Source organism: Amphiura filiformis, chromosome 2, assembly GCF_039555335.1.
Source record: "Amphiura filiformis chromosome 2, Afil_fr2py, whole genome shotgun sequence".
Classification (NCBI taxonomy): domain Eukaryota; kingdom Metazoa; phylum Echinodermata; class Ophiuroidea; order Amphilepidida; family Amphiuridae; genus Amphiura; species Amphiura filiformis.
In genome coordinates, this window is record NC_092629.1 from 39624933 (window position 1) to 39642663 (window position 17731).

The 17731-nt window shown below is 36.0% G+C and overlaps 1 protein-coding gene across 1 annotated transcript; it reads right to left on the bottom strand.

Annotated features, from left to right (window-relative positions):
- Positions 1-693: 693 nt before the first annotated feature.
- LOC140140621 (uncharacterized) lies at positions 694-7598 on the bottom strand. The gene is made up of 2 exons (XM_072162382.1): positions 7557-7598; positions 694-1728 (listed from the first exon to the last, which is right to left on the bottom strand). Exons 1-2 carry the CDS (start codon positions 7596-7598, stop codon positions 694-696), a joined length of 1077 nt encoding a protein of 358 aa, XP_072018483.1.
- Between the last annotated feature and the right edge of the window lie 10133 nt (positions 7599-17731).

Genomic DNA, 17731 nt, shown 5'->3' on the forward strand with positions numbered 1-17731 from the left:
GGACAACCAGTAATTTCTACACAAAAGCCCCAAATCAAGAATGCGTGCTATGGTTTACACGTAGTTGAATGCCTATTCGACCTCTCTCTGCGCAGTGGTAGAGACATTTTGGATACAGCATAAAGCCGAATAGCTGTTAAAGCGCGTTTTGAGGGATATATCGATTACGGTATTTCAGAACTTACAAGTATTGCCAATAATTCGTGCACATTTACTTCTATAATATACATTTTAAATGAGTGCGAAAGAATGTTCTAATTTTTAGTAGTACCAACGGAATGGTACCAAGATTTTCAAACGGCGTTTACTCAGAACAGCAATTATGCGTGATTTTGATTTAAACTTTTGATCCAAACACAAGGAATTAATTCCTACCTCGGAATTTTCAGATGGTACTCCATCTTTCATCAGCGAGTGAGTGACTGTATCAGGTCGTGATTTTCTTGACCTTTGACCTGATAACAGACTCGTAGACTCCTGAAAGCTTGAACCGGCCCCCGTCTTTGTTGAGAGATGGTTGATTGGCTTTGATGTGAACTGCTTCTTTGACTCCACGTTGGAACCACCTGCTGTCTCTGTCAAGTATGCGGACCTTATCCAAGTCCACAAAATGTCCCGGAGACTCGATGTGAATGTGGTTTGAGACCTCTGATGCTGTACTACTGGGTCTCCTGTGTTCATTGAAACGTGTTTTCAGAGAGCGTTCAGTTTCGCCAATATAGGCTTCTTTGCACTGTCCGGTACCGGTAACAGTTTTGCCCTGGCAAGGATGTAATATACCGGACCTGTAATGTCCTTCTTATCTGTCTTGTCCTTGGGTGACACGAGGATTTGTCTAAGTGTGCGGGTCGGTTTGAAGAAAACGCTAACACCGTAGTTGCTGAAAGTCCTTCTAATGGCTTCAGAAGTGCCTTTGATATAGGGGAGAACTACGTGACCTTTATTTGGGCGTTTATCGCCCACGTCGCTCGTTTTGTGAGTTTTTGGTTCTGTAGCTTTATCGAGAGCCCATTTGGGGTAACCGCATTTCACTAAAGCATTGTTCACATGTGCTTTCTCGTCTTCGCGATCCTGGAGGTTAGTGACCACGGTGTCGGCCCTATGGTACAAAGTTCGGATGACTCCAAGTTTGTGATCAATGGGGTGATTAGACGAGAAATTGAGATATTGATCGGTGTGTGTGCTTTTGCGGTAAATGGTGACTTTGATGGATCTGTCAGGTTGGATTACGGTGAGAGTGTCCAGAAAAGCAAGCGAGTCGTTTTCCTCTCCTTCGGTGGTGAATTTGATGTCCTTGTCCAGCGAATTTAGATGGTCGGTAAATTCTTGCGAGTGACACTTCTTAAGTTTGCAGTGGGTGTCATCTACATAGCGAAACCACCACAGAGGGGGGTGGGGTGCTGTCGCAATAGCTCTCTGTTCAAGGTCTTCCATGTAAATGTCGCACAGTATCGGAAAAAGCGGAAGGCCCATGGCCGCACCGTGTAACTGTTCATAATAGTCTCCATTGTAAATAAAATACTGTTTCAGACAGGTTTCACAGAGTCTAACTATCTGGTCAGGTGTTAATTCAGTTCTATCACCGAGGGTGCTATCCTGTTCCAGGCGAGAACGTACAATCCGAAGTGCTTTGTCCACAGGGACCGATGTAAATAAGGCACTGACGTCATACGATCTCAACTCCTCATCCTCCTCTACTCTTTGATCTTGGATAAGTTCAACAAATTGCTGCGAGTTAGAAATATGATGTTTGGTTTTTCCGACAAGAGGTGACAAAATGTCCGCGACTAATTTGGAACAGTTATAAGTGATGGAGCCAATGCAGCTGACAATTGGGCGCAATGGAGTGTTCAATTTGTGCACCTTAGGTAGTCCATAAAACTTAGGGGAATTTTCTACGAGTCTGTTATCAGGTCAAAGGTCAAGAAAATCACGACTTGATACAGTCACTCACTCGCTGATGAAAGATGGAGTACCATCTGAAAATTCCGAGGTAGGAATTAATTCCTTGTGTTTGGATCAAAAGTTTAAATCAAAATCATGATTCGTCGTCCGTATTCCATAGTGGCGTATAGTGGGGCGCCGCGAATAAACAACTTTTCGAGAAAATCGGGTTTGAAGAAATGCCAATTTAAAATCGAGTTGTGTAAATCAGACATTCATTATATTTTGTAAATGATGTGAAATTTCTGTAGTAAACTAAATAGATTTTATTGTTATATATTTTTCAAAAGAAATAAATACATACTATTGCTGGCAAACTGAAAATAAAACTATACGTCACTATGGAAAACGAACAAAACGCAATACCCTAACCTAACGTTAACCGTACGCCACCTCGGTCGCCGTGTAATCCCTATGGCGTTACTTTTCGTCATTCGTATTCCATAGTGGCGTATAGGTCCGATACGCGTACGCCACTATGACATACGATGTTTTTCATTTTTGCCGATATTTCATAATTATAAAATGTGTATAAAGAGTGGCGTATGGTCGATACGCCACTATGGAATAAAAAAAATGTCACTTTGTAACTATACGCCACATTTAATTAATTAATTACTAATTAATTAGCTAATTATGACTGATAAGACTTAGAAAAAATGAAAGAGAACATCATTAAAAACATTTGTGCCAATTTTCAAAAAAATGACCAAAAATCACTATACGCCACTATGGAATACAGCCGACGGATTTATACCAACACAGATGAACTTTCATGAGCAATTATGCGTATTCGGCACTCTGCCGTGTTCATAACGATATGATTCCAATGTGTGTACTCTAGAGTGCCAATGAAGTAGCTGGGCAGCAGTGTACCTCTGGGGCGGCAGCAATAGGAATGTTACACAACCATGACGTTAACTCTATTATCAACAATCTAAATAATTATTTATTAGCAAACATTTTAGGGAAAAAAGAAAAAGAAAAACGTAATAAATTCTAACTCTTGATATTAGACATTGCTAAATTTAAGATGTAGTTACAACTCAAGATTGATAAAAGTGTATACTCCTACTTCATGGAGCGGCAGTATACTGCGTCAATACGTCAATCAAAAAGCAGATATCGGTATTGGTCGGTATTGCATAAATATATTAAGTAAGAGATTCAACATATAAGTAAAAGCATCCATAGTTTCTCTGCTCACTGGAAAGATAGACAAAACACGGATGAGCAAGCTTCCTATTGTATACATATTAATCCATTATTGGTTAAACTTGACCTGCTACAACTACTGCTAACTGAGGCGTTTTAGCAAATTGTAATCGTCAGCTATTTGCGTAATAACAAGTGACCCATAAACTTCTATCGCGAAAGCGTTTTTAATTTGTGCAATAAAATGGAGGCGAACAGTAGTGATATCGTGAGTGAATCGCACATTTTAGATGATACTAGTTATATGGATGCTGGTCGTAAAGCAAGAGATATTTTCACAACCGTGACACTTGCATTGCTCTGTATCGTGCATTGTATATTCTGACTGTGAGCTTTTTCTGGCCAGCATGTAGCAATGGTTTGGTGAGAGATATGCTGAGTAATCTCACATTCTTCAATTCGTGTCTCAATCCACTTTTGTACGCAGCTACGATGGGTAAAATAAGACGATTTTATAAAACTCTTATATTATGCAAAAGACAGGTTTAATTTGTTTGTTTGAATGATGAGGATTATTTAAAAAATTTTTCATTAGCATACGCACGTGTTTGATAACCATAATTATATAGTTGTTTTGCATCTTGTAACTTACAAGATGGAAATTTATCTTGTATTTTATATACTGTGTGCCCGTAGATTTATCTCCTGGCGTATCTGCCTATGTGTGTATATATAGCAAACGTGTGTAGTAAGTAAATAGTAAATGTCAAGTGCCATTGTCACAGTTGAAACGATATAAAAACCATACAAAAGCACGAAGATTAGATGTACTTTATGATATAGATGTTAAGTGTACCATAGTAGTACTTAACACATCCCATAACTAAACATCTCAAAAAAAAGTAACCAACCCCCCCTTAAATAATGACCATTATTCAAAAATGGGCGATTATATTACAAATCTGTAAAATGCGTTGGAAACATAATTTATTTCTGCACATTTTGACACCTCATTTGTAGCAATTGATTAAATATTGACGTCACGGCGTACATTTAAAGGGCAGGTCTATTGCAAAAATAAGTTTATCTCTATTCGAAGAGAATAATTATTACATTATAAATTGATACTTGTTGCAATTTTTTGTGCGTATTTCTCCTGAAAAAGGACAAATTGTGTGGGTAAAGTTCGGCCTCGTACGTGTCCTTCCCCCGTTTGAAGCGTACATGTTCTCCCCCGTTTGGCTGATGACGTAGGTAAATGAAGCGGACACTATACCCTGCTCCCATCATACAATCACAATCACTTTGACAAGTTTGACATTAGCAACAATGAGTTGTACTATCATTTACCATAACAATGCTGCATAACAATATGCACACTTTTGTTCTCATTTCGGGAACAAAGCCAACACAGTATTGTTATATGCGTTTGCTTTGTAATATTTCATCCAACTGAAACTATAATAACTACATGAGTTTGTGGTCTTAACACGGTTTATATGCTAGTCTCAGATGAAATTCTAAGCTCAAATTATGTATTTATTTTTAGGCCTACTATTTCTCATGATATTGATATACACTTGAATTGTAATATCACAATTTACAAAAATAAAAAAAAAAAGAACCGGCTGATTGTATAAAAACCATTAAATTTGGCATACTTTTTAGAGTTTTTTTTTCTGTGAACAACAACAGTATACGTTCTGTCCCTTTTCTCACAGCGGCCACATCTCATTTCATGACGTCACCGTTTTTCTAGGCCAAATCTGTCTCGTTCGAAGGAACTCACAGCTTAAGTTGTTTTTTGCGGAATATCAATTTTAAACGTCTTATTTTCTCAAAAAAGGAGTCATTTTCATTGTCCTTATAATATTAGCTTGCCAATAATATGATGTTGTCCGAGCAATAGACCTGCCCTTTAAACCAATGTAACCCAAGATTTAAAAGTTGCAGTAAATTGTATAGATTTTGTATTCAGTATAATGGAAGGAGATCTGTGTAATGATATCTGAGTGTTTTTGTATTGTATATATATGTAAGTGCAACTTTCAAATCTGGACCTCACTACATAAAATTGACCGGTGTTTTTATTGTTTTCTGGGCTATCGTATCAAATGAGGTGTCAAAATGCGCAGAAATAAATTCTGCTTCCAACGCATTTTACATATTTATAATACAACAGCCTCTTTTTGAATAATGGCCAGTATTTAAGGGGGGTTAGTTACTTTTTTTGAGATGTTTAATTATCTTCTTCAATACAAGACAATAACTCAAAATCTATGCATCAAATTTAAAACTGAAATAGCAAAACGATACCCAGTTGTGTTCAGCAAATTGTGATGCCTCATTTGTCTTGATAGCCCAAAATGTGTTGCAATGGTGAACCTTCGAAGGAAAAAGAGGAAGATATAAAAGTTGCACCTAAACCTTTGAAAATGTAGCTTTTGTTGTTGGACTGCCTGCTCGTCACCAGTCACCGTGGTCATCATTGACCAGTCATGCAGATAATGTAAATTACATTATGGTACTGTTGATACACTGTCTGGAGTAGCTGTCGATACAACTTTTGATTCTGTATCTTTTTGTATTCAAGGAGTCACCAGACAAATGAGGTATCATAATGGATTTTTTTTTTGCTATTTCAGTTTGAAAATTTGAAGCACAGATTTTGAGTTATTGTTTTGTATTACAATAAAGGAGGTAATTACTTTTTGGGATGTCTAAGAGGACACTGCACTATAGACGAATCCAACGAGCCAAGTCATGGTCAGGAATTGGTCGGCCATATTTGGTTCCCCGCATGCCCCAAACAGGTGTTGTGAGTGCCCAATTGGGTGGATTAAACCCGCTTAAAATTCGATGTTAGATTCTTTTGTGTTGTAAACTGTCATCATTCTTTTGTCTATGTGTAACACGGGTGATAGAATGCAGTTTAAAATACCATCCAAGGCCGCATCATTTCACATTTTAGGTGAGATAGAGCCGACGGGGACCCAGCTAATGGCTGTCATTGAGGTGTAGGAATGCGTGAAATTGGATTCGTCTATAAGCTAGCAGAGAAAATCTACTAGAACTTCTACTTGCTATCTGATTATGTGGGCAATAATTATGATTATGAATTGTCCGATAGTCCTTGGATCATACTTTTATTGTGTTTAAGCTGATGGTTTTCAATGGCTTTACAGACTTGAAAGAAACATCGATATTTTTATACTAATTCGGCTGCCACTTAATGAAGAAACGTATTATTTATGTAATTTCAAAATAAAACTATCCAGGTTCACTATTATTTGTATAGAAAACCAGAGGAAATTACATTCAGTGTATAGCGACCAATATATGCAAACTAAATTAAACGATATTGACTGTTTTTTTAAATTTTTATAACAGCTCACGTTCTTGACATTTATGTAATTTGTGGAATTATTGATTGATTTATGTTTACTGCATGTCTTATATACATACAGAGTTGTATTAACTATAATTTATTGATAATAACCAATAAATGGTTACTTGTTGACTCTACAGTACGATTAAGCAATGCATTTCGTATAGTGTAGTATTTTGTCAGCCACTGCATTACATTGATAGTCATTATAATTCTATGCATAAATATGTTTGGAACTCACATTGATGCAAACAGTAACTAAGTAATGTCTTGTTAGGTACCTATTCAAACAAGCCCATACAACGTTGCTAACTATTGAAGACAGCACTCGCATACATCTTGAGACACACTAGTGCTGAAGAATGCACTTGAACAAGGGCACACAACAATTTTGATGCCTACTGAAGATGGCATTTTAAATTTTATCATGGTATATTCAAGACACTTACCCCTTGCCCGATAGCAAAAGCTAAGATTATTTAAATGAAAATAATTTGACGATATAATACCTGGTGGATAATAAGGCTAGCTGCCACCGCACAGATTTGGTTAAGTGCTTAAATCATACTAAATCAAGTAAATATACAAGGCATTCATGCATATTATATAGCTATCTTCATAGCAAGACATACATATAAAACTATATTCAGTAGATACGTCATAGCAAGACGTTTACATAAAGCTTTCGTTAAAAGATACCAATAGCAAGACATCTAGGTTTCAAGTACATATTGTGATGTGTAATGATTTAATTTGATCATTTATGTTTGTTTACAATTTAAAGCTATTTCATGAAAGTTGGGAATCCCCTTTGCCATGTAATCACAGGAAACAAAGTCAGGACTATTTATTGATTGGGAATTCCCTATAATGTAAAATGGATGTGGCACCATTTTGGAAATCCCCCAAAATTGGTGTAATGTGAAAGGTTAATGTTTATATTAAGGCTTGTGAATTTCCAGATGGGCTATTAATATAAAGTGACATATTGGTATATAGTATATATGAAAATATAACATGATTCTTGGCAGAGATGATTACACTGTTGTGGGCTAGTTAATGTGCTCACAGTCCATATGCCTTCAAAGAAAGGTACTTGTGAACCAGACATAATCGTATGTGGTCAATGTACTACTATAGTTATAAATGAGAAGATCTAGAATACGGTACGTGAAAGTGCGTACCTCTTCCAAGAAAGGAATAAATATATTCTTCTGTTGACTTGTTGAAGTCTTCTTTATGAAACAACACATTTGTCACAAGTGGATCAGTGCAGGAAAAATCTGTTTCCTTAAGAAAGTAAATCTGTGTGAGGTTTTTAAACGTAATATATATATATATAATTCAAGTATTCAGTGGACCTCGCTGAACAGTGATCATGATATACATAAAGAACATTGAGTGTAACAGAACTTTGTAATCAACAACAACAACAAGGTTGCTGGTTATTAAAGTAAGGCCAAAAAAAAGTGTTTGTTTGCCCAGACACGACTGACCCAAAAATTCAAAAAACATCTTACACTTTTTTTTTTTTTTTACAATATAAAAATAAAGAAAATAATGTTTTTCCCCATAAAATGCCAAATGACACTTGAAAGTTAATATTTCTGGCAATCACAGCATTCATTTTTCCCATTTAGCCCTCCTCTATCAATATAGAGAACCAAGCACAAGTACATGTACAGGTATGATCTGGGATTTTGTACTCCAGCCCGATTTTGCTACCAAAGAGGTTAAACTTTATGGTAAGGTTGAAATACATTCATAGATCAAAGCAGCCAATCAGAAAAACGGTTAGAAAAGTATGCGGAGTACATTGGTTGTATATATACATGTAATGTGCAATCCGCGTACTACGCGCAGTGCTTTCGCACGCTTTTTGGGCGGGTTGATGCATTTTTATTTGGTCATATTTTCCAACATTTTTAGTGATAGTTTTGTTATAAAAACATCAAAAATCACATGTTTTTTTCTTCTTGTGTAGGAAATACTATTCAAATAGGTTAATGAACGTGTTTTTAATACTTGTTACTTGAGAAATTAGACTAAATAATGCACTTGTGCTACGCATCAACATCAGCGTGCATGCATTATTTTTGTCTAATTTCTCTCCCAACAAGTAACCAACATTAACCTATAATTAAAGTTTGACACAGGTACAAAATGTAAGGCTGAATGTCTTATATTGCTGCAACACATGTACACATCTAAAAAAAAAAAAAAAAAAAAAAAAAAAAGGAAATCGACCTACCGACCCACTACTTTCTACCCCATGTCTGGGCCCATGTCTGGGCAAACAAACACTTTTTTTTGGCCTAACAGTTCTAAACAGTGCATTTTATTGATTCTAAATAATAGTATGTATTTATTCTCATTTGAAAGATCAATGTCAATCATACTTGACTTGATTTAAATATTGTTAAGCAAACAGTGTTTTGTTGTGCATTCTGAAGTGAATTTGAGAAAAAAGTATTTTGGCCTTGAGTCATTTACGACTCGTAACAATATAAAGCTATATTCAGTAGACGTAGTAGATACTATTTGCAAAACATCTCAACCATAACCGCAATCAGTACTTCAAAATACTACAGCACAAAGTGACTGCAAACCTAAGCATCTCATATGATGCGATTGCGAAATCGTCTAGCACAAGTATACACACGAAAACGCAGGCCCGGCCAGCACAAAACAAATGGCTCGCTATCCCCGGTCTCGTCATCCGCACCCGAGGGCCGAATAAACCTTTCTCTTCATCTTCTTTCTTTCTTCATTACTTCTTCTTTTCCCTTTGCGCAAAAGCAGAAAGGGCGTTAAGGTTCAATAAATACCACGAACTTTACCTATAGTCAAGTACCGTACTGATTCGAATATACCAATGCAAAGTCCAACATGGCGGTACTTTCAACAGTCTATAATATCGAATTGATTAATTCGAATTAAACAATTCATTGATGTTAGCACTGGGTAGTAGTCATTACTGCCAGTAGACAGGAAGTCTAGAAAGTTGACCTCAACGCTGTAGGTGGTCTTCTTGTACTTTTGAATGGGACAGCAGTAAACCTTGGGCATGGTTTAGGCCAAAATTTTGGATTTTTCAGATTTTGTTCTAAGTTTGTGAGAGCATAACAAGACTATCCGTCGATGGATTTTTATTTCCGTCGGTAGATATTTTTAAAATTAAGTTTTTCATAACATATTAAAAAGGCAGAGACCCCTGATGTATAATAAATTAGCTAGGCAAGTTTTGAGTAACCTTGATGAAAATTATCAAAAAAGTGCCTATTCAATTGTGTGGGTACGGTCCATCACCTGTCACTTGGTAGTCTTGTAACATGTCTAATGGCGCTGCCCATGGCCACTCGGTGAATTGTTTAATTCGAATTAATCAATTCGATATTATAGACTGTTCAATATGAGAGGAGACGAGACAGTTATACATTTAAAGCTATCTTCAATATATAGCAAGACAAACATGAAGAGCGATATATCATCAAGACATTCATATAGTGCTATCATCAGTAGATAACAAGACATATACATCTACCATATATTTGTATGATATATGTTGGGCGTGACAGGGCCGTGACACTCGTATTCAATCCCTGTATAAAAAGTGAAGTCACTTTACGGCAGTTTGATTGACACATCGGCAGTTTGTGTGACGGTTGGTAGGGAGTTTGGTACCGAGTTTGATACCGTAGTAATTGATTGACAGTTTTGGTAGTTTGGTACCCTAAATTTGTCCAAGATGGCGCACATCAACTGACAATTATTCGGACCCTTTCCAGCAAAAAAATACAGCTTATTTAGACAGTCTCGTCATGGGGTCATCGCAGAGAATATTTTCCTAGCATATTGAGCTAACTTCTCAGCTACATGGTTTTTCACAATATGATAGTAATGGAAAAAAAAACACCAAATGTTCGTCGGTTTTCGCATCATCTCTTTCACAGGTGATACACTCCTACACAGCGCAAGCCATCACATGCATAATCGCGCATTGAGTGTGTGACTGACTTCATTTGCGCAAACGAGTGGCTTATCCTATAGTATATTAGTACTCGAGAATCCTTGGGCGTGATAAGAACAATAATTATTATAAAAATCAAAGGCCACTTCTGAAGTATACTGTTTGTGCTTAGTCTGTAGTAGTTTGTGAAGTGGACAGCGAAAGCCCCCAGAGCTATACCTTCTTACAAACATTAAACATTATAATCAATTGGTTAGTCTAAAATTATTCATTAACAAGCATTTTACGTAATTTAAGCATTTTTAACCAAACATTGCTATATTTCCCCCAATAATTCTGATCCTTGAATTAGAGATTTAAAGTGTCAGTTATTCTCGTCTTTTTTAAATCATGGAGCTACAGTATACGTCAATCAGAAATCAGATATCAGTATTGGTCAGTATACTTGTAGAAGTGTTTAATGTAAGAGATTTTACATATAGTAAAATCATTCATAGTTTCTGTGCTCACTGGAATGGAAGACAAAAACTCGGATGAGCAAGCTTCCCATTATATACACGACATTGCTGCTAACTGAATAAGCGTAAGTGAGAGGGACGAAATTTGGCTTTAATTTTGAGCAATTTTCAATTGTTAGTTATTCGCGTAATAACAGTGGCCGAGTAACTACTGTCGCGAAAGCGTCTTATATTTATAAATAAAATGGAGACGAGCAGTGGTGATTCCGTGAACGAATCGCACATTTTTGATGATACTACTAATATGGATGATGGTCGTAAACCAAGAGATATTTTCACAACCGTGACACTTGCCTTGCTCTGCATCGTAATTCCACTCACCATCCTGGGCAACTCAACCACAATAATCGCATTCATCAAAGTGCGTTCTCTGCGTGAAAACCAAGTGATCTTCTCATACTTGCCTTATCGTTTGCTGATCTTGGAATTGGATTTGCACTTGCCATGCTCTTTCCCGTCACAGCTATCGGGTATTGGCCATGGGGAGAAGTTGGTTGTCAATTCTATGTATTTTTCGCGAATATTTGTGTATTTTCTGGCGTCATAATCACAGCATGTATAAGTTGGGACAGATACTTACTAATATCCAGAGAATATCCGAAGTATGTCAAAATTCAGACGCGTAAAAACGTGATAATCACAATCTTGCTCGTGTATGGATATGCAACCATTGTGGGGATAATAGAAATAAGCTTGTGGAATGTTATCCAAATTCCAATTCCGGGAGGTAAAAAGAGTTTCAACTACGATCGAGAATGCCGCTCACCACCAAAACACAATTTCGCGTATGCTGTAACAATGTTCATGGTGAATATGTTTCTACCTATGATAGTTATAGAATGGTTGAGTTTCGCGTTTGTTATTCTTTTAAGACTTAAATTGAAAAGACGAGTTCAAGTCGAAGACCGAGATATGTCCGGTAACAGGACTGACGAAAACACAGCGGATTCAACCACTGGAACGACAAGAGGTACAAATTCGGTTAATCAAAATGCAAAGAAAAACACACGAAATAGATACACCAAAGCTGCCATAACACTCGGGGCACTTGTCCTTGCGCTTAACATTTGCTTGCCACCATCTGTGTTGTATTTTGATTGTGAGTTTTTTTTGCCCAGAATGTAGCAATGGTTTGGTGAGAGATATGCTGAGTAATCTTCTATTCTTCAACTCGTGTCTCAATCCACTTCTGTACGCAGCTACGATGGGGAAGATAAAACGATTTTATAAAAATCTTATATTATGTAAAAGACAGGTTTAATTTGTTTGGATGGTGACGATTATTTCAAAAATATTATATTCATACACGAAAGAGTTTGGTAACCATAATTATATAGTTGTTTTGTATCTTGTATCTTACAAGATGTAAATTTATCTTGTATTTTTGTATATGCTGTGTGTCTGTAGATTTTTCTCTGGGCGTATCTGCCTACGCAATGTATGTTACATTAAATTGTAATGTTAAATTCCAGCGTGTGATAAGTGGCTCTTTCTCTCGTTTGTTTAGAAATAACTGTTTCTTAAAATAACGTTTCATAACGTCAATGCCAAAAGGAATGACAAGTGTATTAATTTGTTCCGTGGTAAAACGTGTTTAAAGCCATATTGTAACATGTCCATAAAAATATCACTAATGCATATACACCAAACACAAGTCAATTGAAGCCGTACAATTTACCGCGAATTTAGGACCGTAAAATTTAGACTCTTCTTTTGTCTAGATTAGCACCCAACCGCACATCTCAAGGTTTTATGTCAAAAATCAATATAACTTACCAAAACGAAAACTGAAATTCACGAGCTTCAAATTGTCAGTAACTAACAAAAGGCTAGAATAAAAGATTGGTCACACCTGGGAGACTACCACTTCAGAATAACAATGACTTACAAAAACTGATACGGATACGGAAACAGAAACTGAAAAGATAAAACGACGGATAATGTAGCAATGGGTTGGCGAGAGATATGCTGAGATCTTCTATTCTTCAATTCGTGTCTCAATCCACGTCTGTACGCAGCTACGATGGGGAAAATAAAACGATTTTATAAAAATCTTATATTATGTAAAAGACGGGGTTAATTTGTTTGTTTGAATGATGATGATTATTTAAAAGATATTATATTCGTACACGCACGTGTTTGATAACCACAATTATAAATAATAGTTTTTTTGTATCTTATATCTTACAAGAAGTAAACGTGCTTAAAGCCATAATTGTAACATATCCATAAAATAGATCACTAATCGTTTCCATAATGTTTCTATAAAATCTTAGCTTTTACTGTCAGATATGTCCGCTTATAATTTCAGCTGAGCAACTGAGGTAAGGCAAAAGAAATTTGAATTTATTACCAGCGGCGATGTGTATGCGTGTCACTCTGTCATTCGTGCTACGGCACAGTCCTTTGATGGGTGTACATTATGATACGCAATGTACGTAGTTTGTTATGAACATCCCGTACGCGTTCGACTAACATTTCCATCGTAATAATTAAACGACGGTTCCTGCGCTTCGGATTTTGACGAATCTACAGCCTGCATAAAAAAAAATTGTGCAAGTGAAAAGCGCCCTCTTGTCCTCCATAGCAAATGTCACAATATGGCTTTTAAATAAGATCTAATACAGTATGTAGCAAACGTATGTAATGAATTAATGTCAAGTACAAAAACCATACAAAAGTACAGAAATGGATGTACTTTAGTGCACGATAATAGTAAAAGGACACTGCACTATTAGCTAGTAGAGAGAATCTAATGTTATTTGATGAAATGTGGACAATTATCATGATTTTGAATTGTCCGAAAGTGCATGGCAAATGTCACAATGTGGCTTTAAATAGTGTATCTAATGAATCAATGTCAAGTGTTATTATGACAGTTGCAAACGATTCAAAAACCATGTAAAAGTCATAGCTGTACTTTAGTGCACGATAATAGTAAAAAGACACTGCACTATAGCTAGATGAATCTAATGCTTTAATGTGGACAATTATCATGATTATGATTGGTCCGATAGTCCTTGTCACAATGTGGCTTTAAATAAGATCTAACACAGTATCTAATGAGTTAATGTCAAGTGTTATTATGACAGTTGCAAACGATTCAAAAACCATGCAAAAGTACGGAAATAGCTGTACTTTAGTGCACGATAATAGTAAAAAGACACTGCACTATAGATGAATCTAATGCTTTAATGTGGACAATTATCATGATTATGATTGGTCCGATAGTCCTTGGATCATTACGTTTTATCTTGTTCAAGCTGATAGTTTTAATTGCTTTACAGACACGAAAGAAACGTCAATATTTTTATAGTAATTCGGCTGCCACTTAACGAAAAAAACTTATGTAATTAAAAATAAAACGATGTATAGTACATGTAATGTAGCGGAAATTACATTTACGGGATCTGGAATGAGCGTTTCGACAGTATATTTTGTGGGACATGAGAGCACATCAGACATATCGAATTGCATTCTGAATACGAAGAATGTCTTTCTGATATCAAATAATTTTCATTTTTGAAATTCACGATATAATGCAAATTTTATGACAAATTATTAAAATTTGATATTTTTCACATTTTTGATTTATAACAGTCCTCGACATAAATTTTATAAATCTAATGATATATTCTTAAAGTGTATGTAGCGGGGAGGAAAAGCCGACGATCAATTGAAAAATTTGATCTTTCATATTGAAGATATGGATTTTTTCCCAAAAGACCAAATTTTTTGGTGCTTTGGGAAAAATCTTCAGTACGAAAGGTCAAAATTTTCAATTGATCGTCGGCTTTTCATCCCACCTACATACACTTTAAGTACATATTATTAAATTGATAAAGTTTACTTCGAGTACTGTTAAATATAAAAAATATCAATTTTTAATAATTTGCCATAAAATGTGTATTACATTGCGAATTTCAAAAAATCAAAATTATTTGATACCAGAAGGACGTTCTTCGTATTCAGAATGCAATTCGATTCATACCCCACCCCTTAAGTATAGCGACCAATTTATTCAAACTAAAATAAACGATGTTGGCTGTTTTTTATAAGGCCGTGTGTCTTGAACTCGCCACCCTTAGTGTTACATCACAAATATCATGAATTTTTACACCAATCGAGTTTCTAATTAGATTATCTCGACAATCATCAACCCTAAGCTAGCAAAAGTATACATTTTTTTGGAAAGCTGAAGGCATAAGCAATTCAAATATACACATTTCAACTCATTATACAGGGTGACCTGCAAGTTATACAGGGTGGAATAAAAAAGATTCGGATAAAAATGGGTCACTTAATGCATTGCTTATTACCAACTTACAGTAATTAACTGGAAGTAAACAACATTCATTTGGTTAGACAATATGTAATAAAATGATGTTATTGTACTATATGGAAATTAATGTGCATCAGCGGGATTTTAAGTTGTATTATAATAAAGCACCATGCGAAATACTGATATCGTTGTTTCCTTTTATTCTTTCTTTTGTCACGTGTGTTGGGAATTAAAACACTATACGTACATTTAACGAACTAGGCGTAAAGTACCCTTACGAAGCAAAATACACATACATTAAGTAATACATAGGGAAATCTCATCTGACGTCACTGAGCTAAAAATAATACATTCAAGATGACTCACACTAAATACCCTATTTATACTATGACGTCTTGAGCTGTGCTCCTGAAAAATTGCTCCTGAATGCTCCCGGTCGGGTACCTATAACACTACTACTTGCATAAATAATTTGCATATCTAATTTGCATATCTAATTTGCATATGACGCCATCTCATTTGCATATGACGTCACCTCATTTGCATTTTGGGCCAAAGTACCAGGCATACTACTAACCACTCTAATGAAGATCCAGTAATACCATAATCACAAAATTTATCAAGCAGAATGGCATGATTCATACAGTCGAAGGCTTTACTTAAATCAAGGAAAATCGCTCCTGTTGCACATCTTTCATTCATATTGTTTAAAATAAAATCTTCAAGTAAAGTAGTTATAGTAGAGTGATTGGCACGAAAGCCGGACTAATTAGCAGAGAGAAGACCATGATTGGTTAAATAAGAATAAAGTTGATTGTGTACAGCTCTTTCAACAATAATATTTTAGAAACAATTGGTAGAACAGAAATTGGCCTGTAGTTTCCTACATCAGATTTATCACCAGCTTTGAAGATAGGGGTAACTTTAGCCGTTTTCCAATCTGCTGGAAATATGCCGATGTACAAAGAGACAAATTACAAATGTATGACAGAGAGATACATATGTATGGAGCTGCTAATTTTAGCAACTGAACACTGAAATCGCCAAGACCAGCTGACTTATTATTAGGCAATTTACAAATATGATCATTAGACAAAATCGAGATTAATGTAACTGAAGTTAAAATTACTCTTTGGTTTTGATACATTTGGTGAAGAATTATTATTTAGATCATTAAGGGGGCTGGCATTTTCTTCGGAAGGGGGTCACAAATATGTCGGTGACCGAGTCAATTTTTATGACCCCCTATCACGGGCAAAAAAATTTTACGACCCCCCTATCGCGGGTTGAAAAATTTTATGACCCCCCCCCTTCCAACTACACAGACTCCAGAAAAATTATTCATTGCCGGAACTAAGGCGCGGAGCGCGTCAAAACTTAAAAGTGAAGAAAGTGTGTGGAGCGCGGTAAAATTTTTATTGTAAGTGTAAAGAAGGCGCGCGGAGCGTGTAAAATTTTGCATAGATTGTGCGCACATTTCGACTGCGAAGTTAAAGAATGATGCGCGCGCAGCGGGCGAAAATTTTAAGTCACCAGCCCTAAATAATTCTATAACCCCCCTATTTTGGGTGTTAAAAATTATAACCCCCTATTTTTGGTCTGAAAATTCTATGACCCCCCCTCCAGTATATTTGTGACCCCCCCTTTAGAAGAAAATGCCAGCCCCTAATATTATTTAACTTGTCTGCAAGACGAGCACCGATTGAAGTAAAATACTCATTAAAAACATAGTTTCTTTAGGCGATGATGTTAAGCCATTCTCAGGTTTAACACTTGAGGTTGTTGTAAATGATTTGTTAGGATTAAGAGTACACCATAATTAAAGTTTTTTCAGAGTAGATCATAATTTTCTTTGAGTTAGCAATAGATAAATAAAATCGTTTCTACGATATGATTTTGCTTCTTGCCAATTATGAGGGTCATTTGTTTTGTGTGCCTTGGCAAAGTGATAATTACAATCCGTACATAATGTGAGGAATTGATTATTGATCTGGTTGTGACCCTTAACACGTAAATGGGATAAGAACGTAGGTGAGTCATTCCGTCTCAACTGACTCTCTTTTCAAGAAAGTTGCAACTTGCAAGGTGACCCTCTCAGATTGTTATGAAACTCCCCCTAAATATTGTTTTAGAGCATAGGGCCAGAATGAACACACACAAAATGTAGCCTTGTACTCCAAATCGTTCTAAAATCCCTCTAAAGATTTGTCAAGACCCCCCCCCTCTTTCGCTGTCGTGATTTTTTACATTTTTTTTAACACTCATATTTTCTTAAAGGTGAACCTCATTGAAAATAAAGTTATATATCAATGGAAAGCTTATGATGCCAGGAAGCAGAAAAGAATATTTTTTATTTGCCTAACGTACCAGGATAGACATAATCTCCATGCAAAGATTGGATATTGGCACCCCCCCCCCCTAAATTACAAAACGAAATCGTTCAAATTGGGCGCTTTCGTTGATGACGTCAGCAC

What these genes read in the sequence shown, in the direction of transcription:
- LOC140140621 (XM_072162382.1), bottom strand. Translation starts at nt 7,598, where the DNA reads ATGTCTGGTTCACAAGTACCTTTCTTTGAAGGCATATGGACT. An exon ending in TCTTTGAAGGCATATGGACT is followed by an intron (nt 1,729 to 7,556) that starts GTGAGCACATTA and finishes TCTAACTCGCAG; the next exon opens with CAATTTGTTGAACTTATCCA.